Source organism: Quercus suber, unplaced genomic scaffold (genome assembly GCF_002906115.3).
Source record: "Quercus suber isolate HL8 unplaced genomic scaffold, Cork oak 2.0 scaffold_198, whole genome shotgun sequence".
Taxonomy (NCBI): domain Eukaryota; kingdom Viridiplantae; phylum Streptophyta; class Magnoliopsida; order Fagales; family Fagaceae; genus Quercus; species Quercus suber.
Window position 1 is genome coordinate 286,331 of NW_027069656.1, and position 10,242 is coordinate 296,572.

Consider the following 10,242-nt stretch of genomic DNA (forward strand, 5'->3'; position numbering starts at 1 on the left):
AAACAACAAAATCTACGCCTAGAAGCTTGACAGGTCATTCCCATCCTTTTTTGATGGCAATGACAGATTCGGAGTACCGGACCAAGTTTGAAAATTTTAAACCATCATGTCTCACTGCCCATCCTTTAACAATGATCTCATAAGTCATCACACTTTACATGCATGGTCCATGTTACTTTCAAATGAAACAAACCTTTCATCCACAACATGGTTCTGTTGTGCGATTAATTAGGAGACTTTGATGATTCAAAGTGACTATGACCATGTATCATAGACCAATATTTAGAAAACATGAGATTAGGGTGTTCACGGTGCAGTGCGGTACAATTTTGGACCATTTTTAGCACTGTACTTTGCGGTGTAATTTAACCAAAACCATATCTACACTGTACCTCATTTTTGTGGTCACATGTGCGGGGAGGTGCGGTTTAAAGTTTAGCCAAAACTATAATTGCACCGCACATTATTTTTGCAGTCATATGTGCAGTGTGGTGTATAAGATGCGAGTTGAAACTAATATATTTTTCAAATTTTAGTCTCTTCCTACCCAATCCAAAACTATTTGTTCCCTTTATTTTGGGCTAAGATTAAATTATTGAGCTAGTTTTTCTTTATTTTGGGCCAGCTTTCCTAATCAACACCTACTAAGGTTATTAAACTATATATATATATATATTTAAACTAGGGTTATTAAACTATTAATAATATATTTAATATTAAACAAATAAATATATTAATATATAAAGAGTGTGCGGTGCAGTGCGATTTGTGCAGTTTTCTTATTATAAAACAACAAACTACATTACATCATGTGATGCAATACACTATTACTTGCCGTACAATTATACCATTTTGTAAGCAGTTTTGGTGCGGTTTGGTGAACACCCTTACATGAGAACCACTCAATGGTTGTCAACTCACAATCTAACTATTCATAAACAACATGCACACAGACTCACCGTCTCTCATAATAGACCATGTGAAGTAGGGTCCTTAAAACCAATATTAATGAACTTGTATGAATTTGGCTCTAGGCCTAACAGAGATAATATCAATGAGTGCTAAGAATCAGTTGAGGATGAAAGGTTTGTTTCAATTAGAAGAAGCATGAATAGAAATGTTGTTCAAACTTATATACACACGAGTTTACTATCTCTTCTTTCTTTTATTTTACTAGGTTTTTATTTTATTTATTTTTTTTTTTTTATATGTTGATTTGTATTAAATTTTTCATCGTTTGCACTACATTAACTCATCTAACACAAAAATAAATTAATAAACTTAAACAAGACATGTGACGCAAAATTAGACAATAATTGAAATCAAAATTTAAATTTTAATTAAATTTTATCTCAATTTTGGCTATATATATATACACACACACACCCGAGTTTACTCTTTTAAAAAAAATTATAATTGGGTTTTTGATAGTTTATTTATATTAAACTTTTCGTATTTTGCACAACATCAACTCAGCTAGCACATAAATTAAAGAACTTAATTGGGACATGTGGTACAAATTTTAACTATAATTGAAATCTAATTTAGAATCTAATTTGATTTTCTCTCACATTTGACTTTAAATATATATATATATATATATATATGCATGTCAATTTTCATATAAATCACATGTTATTTACTATTTGATTCATAAACTCATCTTTTATACACTATTTTAAACTATATAAACTTGAATTTAAGAAATTGATTGATGACATGGTTATTGATATTTGATCATCTTGAAATTTTGTAAGTATAAAGAATGACAAAAGTTAGTTACAAAATTTAGTATAAAAAATTACATGGTTATTAATATTTGATTCATAAACTCATCTTTTATGCACTATTTTAAACTATATAAACTTGAATTTAAGAAATTGATTGATGACATGGTTATTGATATTTGATCATCTTGAAATTTTGTAAGTATAAAGAATGACAAAATTTAGTTACAAAATTGGTTGTAGCTTAAGGCTCCAACCTTACTTAATAAAATAAACATTACTACATATTTTGAAAATTTAACCGTTGAATTGCATGTTCTTTACGTTCTTAATACACATGTCAAATTTTGTATAAATTAGATATTATTTATTATATAATTTATAAGTTTATATTTTATGCAGAATTTTAAACTACAAAATAAAACTTGCAATTTAAACAATTTATCGATGATATAACTATTGATTTTTAATTTTCTTGAAATCTTGCAAGTATAGAGGATATAAGAATAAGATGTTATCCAATAGTGGATTTGTTAAAATTCATCTCCAATAAAAAGATATTGAGTAAGGTTGTAACTTAAGGCTGCAACCAATTTTATAACTAAACTTTGTCCTATAAAGAATGTAAGAAGATAATGTAATTCAATGATAAATTTGTCAAAATGATAAAGTTTAGCTATAACATTCAATAAAATAAACATTACTATATATTTAAAAAATCTAATCATTGAATTACATATTCTTATACTCTTAATACACATATTAAATTTTGTGTCAATCAAATATTGTTTATTATATGAACTATAAACTTATATTTTATGCATAATTTTAAATTACAAAAACTTGCAATTTAGAATTTATTGATGACATATCTATTGATATTTAATTTTCTAAAAATTTTGCAAGCATGAAGAATATAAGAAGTAGATGTAATCCAATGGTGAATTTTTCAAAATTCACCATAATAAAAAGATATTGAGTAAGATTGTAGTTTTAGGTTATAACTAATTTTGTAGCTAAATTTTGTTATTGTCAAAAATTGCATCAAATTAAAAAAATATATTAAATTGTGTAACATTACTTCAAGCTACACACCAAATGTAACTCGATCTCAACTTTTTTTTTTTTTTTTAATTATATATATATATATATGATGATGATGACGACGATGACGAGGACTATTATTTAAGTGAAGTGAAAGGAAAGCTTCCAATCCCATATACATAATTTATAGCAAAAAATTTAGATTAAAATTCGACAACCGGTTAGGTGCCATTGTAAATTGCTACCTACTTAGCAGTTGACCACTTGATCAACATAAAAAACAATTGACAATCATATATAAATCTATCAGCAACATTTTTATTTCTGTTTTTAGAAAAATTTTGTTTTGTTATAGTTCGGCCTCACAAATGAACAATTTATAATAATTATTATATCCTTAAACAAGTTTTAAATTCTTAAAACTTTATTAGAGTTTCATAATGAAAAGCACTGGAGATTCTGTAGTTGAAAAATATCTCAAAAATCTAGATTAGATTTTTCAAAGCAGCTTAAAAATTGTCTTTTTCATTGGTCGTACTTGGGCTCTTTATCATTACTTATTAGAGCCCAAAATAGAACACTCCCATCTCGTAGGCCCAAGGCTTCATATTCCTCCCAGTTTCACTTTAAATATCAGAATAGGATTTGTATTCCCAGTTATACTCGCAACCAAACACCACCAAAACTTTCTTGGCAAACAAGTCGAGCCCCCCCCATCCTCATATAAATACACTCATCCAACTCTCTCATCCCTTAATTTACTTTCTCATCTCTCTCTCTCTCTCTCTTCGCTTCGCTTTGCTATCTCCGATCGCAAACACAATGGCGCACCAGGGCGAATCGTCCGAACCGTGAGTCAACTCGTTATCTTCTCAATTCGTTACCGGCTTTTTTTTCGAACCCTAATTGTGTTTAATTCTTGTTTGGTTTGGTTTGGTGTGGTGGTTGTGACTTTTTTTTTTTTTTTTTTCAGGAAATCGGGGAAGAAGGACTTTTCGACGGCGATTCTGGAGAGGAAGAAGTCGCCGAATCGGCTTGTCGTTGACGAGGCGGTCAACGACGACAACTCCGTTGTCGCTTTGCACCCTGACACCATGGAAAAGCTCCAGCTTTTCCGTGGCGACACGATTCTTATCAAGGTATCAGATTTAATTTGGGAATTTATGTTTTTTGTGGTTGTTTATTTGTTTTTATTGCTAAATTTTGTTCCTGAAGTTTGGGTTTGTGAATTGTTGTTTGTGTTGTTGTGCGTTTTGGGTGTGGAATTTTAGAGGTTTGTATTGTGGGTTGGTGTGATAAAGTTAAGCCTTTTAGTTAGGGTTCTAAAAAGTTTGGATATTGATTTGTTTCAATGAGTTTTGTGAGTGAGTTTGGGGGGGTTATGCTGTGCTTTGAGAAGCTGACTTGCTGTGAGTGTGTTAATGTTTGTGTTCAGGTTAGGCTAAGGCTTGCCTTTTTTTTGTTGTTGTTGTTATGAGTGTTTGGGAATATTTGATTACTTTACTTTTTTGGCCAAAGTTTGGAGTTAATGATTACGAGCCTTATCTGGGTATTGCATTGGATGCTTTAATTGCTCCATGATGGTGTTTGTTAGCTTGAATGTTACAGAATCAGACTATTCAGCTCCGATTCCTGGTCCACGGGTTGGTTGCTAGATAAGAAAGCAAAACATGATAGTAGGAGGAAGGGTTTTTTCCCACATTATTTGAATCCCAGTTTGCACAATTTTTTTTTTTTGTTTTTGTTTTTGTTTTGTTGGTAGTGCATTTTTCTTTTTCCTATCCTTCCTATAGGAATTGGAGGAAGTGTGTTTTGAATTTACAACAAATTAGTAAGGACTTACAACAAGTGGTAGGGGTTTGCTGCACTACTCTTGCAAGTTCCAGTGGACTAAAAGTCTAAAACTTGGGTTTTGCACTATAATAATTGTTGTGGTCATTCTGTTGTGCCTGCTTGGGTATCTGTTTCTCTAAAAAATATAAATGTGGTGTTTGTGATACCTAATGGATGGAAATCGTTTTTGGTTGAGCTCCTGGCAGTCTAGGTTTTACAATGTTTTTGGTTTATTGTGCTCTGTTTTATTTATATTTGGTGAATTGGATGGCAGGGAAAGAAACGAAAGGATACAGTCTGCATTGCTCTTGCTGATGAAACATGTGAGGAGCCAAAGATTAGGATGAACAAGGTTGTTAGATCAAATCTGAGGGTTCGGCTTGGGGATGTAGTATCTGTACACCAGTGCCCTGATGTTAAGTATGGGAAGCGTGTCCACATACTGCCTGTTGATGATACTATAGAAGGTGTTACTGGCAACCTATTTGACGCATATTTGAAACGTAAGTTTCTAAAACCTGCCTTGTGGAAATATTTTTTGTCAGTTAACGTGTTTGTCAGTGTTTCTTAGGGTCCTTTATTTCAATCAGGAAAGTGTACTGGCCTTTTTCTGTTGCTATCTTCTCTTTCATAGTCATTTAACTTTTTTTATAAACTACTGTGTTTTTTTTTTTTGGGTAGTCATGAAGTTATATTACATATTTTTTTGCTTGTACATTTATCTATGCTTATTTTAATCAGGTTATCCCAATCTCTCTCTCTTTCTCTCTCTCTCTCTCACCCATGAAGAAAGAGATTGTCTGCTACTAAATGTCTTCCACCGTAATGCTATTTAATTTTTTTTTAATTGTTTATACTATATATAGATTGTAAAGTAAAAGCTTTGCCTTAAATTGTGGCTGTTACTTCTTCCCTTGCTTTTTTTTGGCGGTAGTTTCGTCCAGAATTTCTTGGAAAATTTGTTGGATTACGGTGTTCAACATTTAGAATAGAGTTTGTGTTTCATCTTATTTTCTCTTGATTCTATAGTGACTCATCCTATATGAACGTATGTTGATTGTAATTCATCTCAAATGGACTTGGTTTGATCCCTATGTGAAAATTTCCTGATTTTGATATAAATATTGAAACACCGACCATGATAGTTTTAATTACTTTGAGACTGCCCCTGCTTTTCTTTTAAATTTATGACATTTGGATATGCTTTGTTGAGGAACTCTCTCTTTATGCCTGCATTTATGGGTGAGATTTCATATTTAATTGTTGTTTTAATCCTTTTTTGATCTTATATGATACTGTTTCTTAATTTTCTCTGTGTTGGATGGGTTTGCAGCTTATTTCTTGGAGGCTTATCGCCCTGTAAGGAAGGGAGATCTATTCCTTGTCAGGGGAGGGATGAGAAGTGTAGAGTTCAAGGTTATTGAAACTGACCCAGGGGAGTATTGTGTGGTTGCCCCAGACACAGAAATCTTCTGTGAGGGGGAACCGGTCAGAAGGGAGGATGAGGATAGGTTGGATGAAATTGGTTATGATGATGTGGGTGGTGTTAGAAAGCAGATGGCTCAGATTCGTGAGTTAGTGGAGCTGCCTCTAAGGCACCCTCAGCTTTTTAAATCAATTGGTGTGAAACCACCGAAGGGCATTTTGCTTTATGGACCCCCAGGTTCTGGAAAGACATTGATAGCTAGAGCTGTGGCTAATGAAACTGGAGCTTTCTTTTTCTGTATTAATGGGCCAGAGATTATGTCCAAATTGGCTGGGGAGAGTGAAAGCAATCTCCGGAAGGCATTTGAAGAAGCTGAAAAGAATGCTCCATCCATCATTTTCATTGATGAGATCGATTCTATTGCTCCTAAGAGGGAGAAGACTCATGGTGAAGTTGAAAGGAGGATTGTTTCACAGCTTTTGACTCTTATGGATGGGCTGAAATCTCGGGCCCATGTTATTGTCATGGGGGCTACGAATCGTCCAAACAGCATTGACCCTGCTTTGAGAAGATTTGGTCGTTTTGATAGGGAAATAGACATTGGTGTTCCGGATGAGATTGGGCGCCTTGAAGTTCTTCGCATCCATACCAAGAACATGAAGCTTTCTGAAGATGTAAGCTCGCCTCTTTTAACCTTTGTTGTTAAGCTTATGATATGTATTGGATAGAGTAGATTCTGGTGGATTTGGGTCCAATTATGGATACAAATACAATTGTGCAGAATCTGCATATATGAGCTCAGCATTTGCTTGAATTTTTATTAAAATTTTTCCTCTCGTCTTCCTGTTTGCTTATCTATTGATAATAAATGTTCTACCCCCTCCAGGTTGATTTGGAAAGAATTTCAAAAGATACCCATGGTTATGTTGGTGCCGATCTTGCTGCTCTCTGCACTGAGGCTGCACTGCAATGCATTAGGGAGAAGATGGATGTGATTGACTTGGAAGATGACTCTATTGATGCTGAGATACTTAATTCCATGGCTGTTACCAATGAGCACTTCCAGACTGCTCTTGGAACCAGCAACCCATCTGCTTTACGTGAAACTGTTAGTATTTTTTTTTTTTATAATCTTTTATATTTTCCCAGCTGAAAATTTTTATTAGGTGTCTGATGATTATGTTGTACAGATATATAAATCTCATATTACCTATATATAAAAAAATATAAATCTCATAGTCAACCGTTTTTGACTTGATTGATTTTTGATGAACAGGTTGTTGAAGTGCCCAATGTCGGCTGGGAAGACATTGGAGGCCTTGAGAATGTTAAGCGGGAACTTCAAGAGGTAATTATTTTTACTAAATTGGTTTCAGTGTATTTTTTGTGATACTTAACAAGGTTATAGCTGAGACTTTGTTTTTGCCTTCTCTTTATCACAGACTGTACAGTATCCTGTGGAGCACCCAGAGAAGTTCGAGAAATTCGGAATGTCACCTTCAAAAGGGGTCCTTTTTTATGGTCCCCCAGGATGTGGGAAGACTCTATTGGCCAAGGCAATTGCAAATGAATGTCAAGCGAACTTCATCAGTGTCAAGGGCCCTGAGCTGCTTACAATGTGGTTTGGTGAGAGCGAAGCCAATGTTCGAGAAATTTTTGACAAGGCTCGACAATCTGCCCCATGTGTCCTTTTCTTTGATGAGCTTGACTCCATTGCTACCCAGGTTGGTTAAGTGTTTTTAGTGTATAAAATTCCTCGCATATAGAAGAAAAAGTATAATTCTGGCCTAGTCTTGTGAATTGTCATTTGAAAACTTTGAATTGTATAGCTTACAGGGAATTCATGCATAATTGTTTACAGATAAAGTTGGATTAAAACTTTCGCTCTGAATTGGGCTGAGTTGTTGGTATTTTACATTGTGTGGGTTTCATAATTAAATCCTGTTTATCGATGGTCTCTCATTTTACACATAATATCTTAATTGTCGTTGCAGAGAGGAAGCAGTGTTGGGGATGCAGGTGGTGCTGCTGATCGGGTTTTGAACCAGCTTCTTACTGAAATGGATGGCATGTCTGCAAAGAAGACTGTGTTCATAATTGGGGCTACCAACAGACCTGACATAATTGACCCAGCACTTCTGAGGCCCGGTCGTCTTGACCAATTGATTTATATTCCTCTCCCTGATGAGGACTCACGTTTTCAAATCTTTAAATCCTGCTTGAGAAAATCACCTGTCTCAAAAGATGTAGATTTGAGAGCACTGGCCAAATATACTCAAGGCTTCAGTGGAGCTGACATCACAGAAATTTGCCAGCGAGCATGCAAGTATGCTATAAGAGAGAACATAGAGAAGGTATTCTTTTCGCCCTTTTCTTGATTTAACTTTATGCAATCACTTTTGAGTACCTGGAAAAATCATTCACCTGCATGCGCATATTTTGGATGACTCGATACCTTCACTCATCTTACTGATGAAAAGGAAAAAAAAAATCACTCATCTTGTTTCTGTCCTAACCATGCTTTATTAGCATTTTGCATCTATAGGATTTTTTTGAATGCATTTTGAATTGTGATGGTCCTTTTAATTCCTTGGAGATTAGACAATTGAGCACCATTAGTGTTCACGGCGAAAGTGGAATATCTCTACCCTTCCTGGTGGAGGTCTGGGGTTTCAGCCCTCCTTTTTTTCCTTTTGTTTTAAGTATGTTTATTTTGGTTCCTTTATTTGTTGGGGCAAAAGGGTGGGGGTTGCGATAGTCTCGAGGACTGAAACAGCTCTTAGGAAAAAGGGAATCTGTTCAAACAAAGTGGACCCAATTATTAACCAAAATAGCTCCTTTGCATTATGGGACCGAAATTGCAATGATATTATCATATACCTTAGCCCTTTGCTTTGCTTGAAATGGAGTAGATATTTGTATATGTTCCCATTGAAAATACATTGACTGTAAGTTTGGAAATTGTTATTACTGCAGGACATTGAGAAGGAGAGGAGGAGAAGTGAGAATCCTGAGGCTATGGACGAGGACGAAAACGATGAAGTGGCAGAGATTAGGGCTGCTCATTTTGAGGAGTCCATGAAGTTTGCCCGTAGGAGTGTTAGTGATGCTGATATACGCAAATACCAGGCATTTGCTCAGACCTTGCAGCAGTCTAGGGGTTTCGGAAGTGAATTTAGGTTCTCTGAGACACGTACTGGGGCCACCTCTGGATCTGATCCATTTGCAACTTCTGCTGGTGGTGCTGCTGATGAAGATGATTTGTATAGTTAGGTTTTATATTTATCAAATCTTCGGTGACACATCTGTTGAACTTAATGCATGTCTTTTTGGGTCACAATGGGGCAGGGCCTTCGTGTCCGCCGTTACTGCTTTTGCCATTTGGTACTTACCAGGCCTGGGTTACTAGGTTAAACTTAAACATCCGGTTTTCCGGTCGCAAACATTGTTATTTATGGATGAAAACTTAAGTGATGAAGGGGGAAAAACAAAAGAAATCTATGGGTGTAATTGGCTAAGAATATTCAAATTAATGCATGGTTATTTTTTAATAGGACAAAACTTAGTTATGGTACTAATTTGTATATGTTCCCATTGAAAATACATTGACTGTAAGTTTGGAAATTGTTATTACTGCAGGACATTGAGAAGGAGAGGAGGAGAAGTGAGAATCCTGAGGCTATGGACGAGGACGAAAACGATGAAGTGGCAGAGATTAGGGCTGCTCATTTTGAGGAGTCCATGAAGTTTGCCCGTAGGAGTGTTAGTGATGCTGATATACGCAAATACCAGGCATTTGCTCAGACCTTGCAGCAGTCTAGGGGTTTTGGAAGTGAATTTAGGTTCTCTGAGACACGTACTGGGGCCACCTCTGGATCTGATCCATTTGCAACTTCTGCTGGTGGTGCTGCTGATGAAGATGATTTGTATAGTTAGGTTTTATATTTATCAAATCTTCGGTGACACATCTGTTGAACTTAATGCATGTCTTTTTGGGTCACAATGGGGCAGGGCCTTCGTGTCCGCCGTTACTGCTTTTGCCATTTGGTACTTACCAGGCCTGGGTTACTAGGTTAAACTTAAACATCCGGTTTTCCGGTCGCAAACATTGTTATTTATGGATGAAAACTTAAGTGATGAAGGGGGAAAAACAAAAGAAATCTATGGGTGTAATTGGCTAAGAATATTCAAATTAATGCATGGTTATTTTTT

General features: G+C 35.2%; 1 protein-coding gene across 1 annotated transcript; it reads left to right on the forward strand.

Annotated features, from left to right (window-relative positions):
* Positions 1-3,480: 3,480 nt before the first annotated feature.
* Positions 3,481-9,581, forward strand: LOC112028069 (cell division cycle protein 48 homolog). The gene is made up of 9 exons (XM_024060732.2): positions 3,481-3,622; positions 3,745-3,910; positions 4,879-5,107; positions 5,938-6,704; positions 6,917-7,138; positions 7,307-7,378; positions 7,473-7,754; positions 8,025-8,384; positions 9,007-9,581. The coding sequence occupies exons 1-9, from the start codon at positions 3,594-3,596 to the stop codon at positions 9,301-9,303; spliced, it is 2,424 nt and encodes an 807-aa protein (XP_023916500.2). The 5' UTR covers positions 3,481-3,593; the 3' UTR covers positions 9,304-9,581.
* The last annotated feature ends 661 nt before the right edge of the window (positions 9,582-10,242 follow it).

What these genes read in the sequence shown, in the direction of transcription:
- LOC112028069 (XM_024060732.2), top strand. Translation starts at nt 3,594, where the DNA reads ATGGCGCACCAGGGCGAATCGTCCGAACC. An exon ending in ACATGAAGCTTTCTGAAGAT is followed by an intron (nt 6,705 to 6,916) that starts GTAAGCTCGCCT and finishes TACCCCCTCCAG; the next exon opens with GTTGATTTGGAAAGAATTTC. An exon ending in TTGACTCCATTGCTACCCAG is followed by an intron (nt 7,755 to 8,024) that starts GTTGGTTAAGTG and finishes TTGTCGTTGCAG; the next exon opens with AGAGGAAGCAGTGTTGGGGA.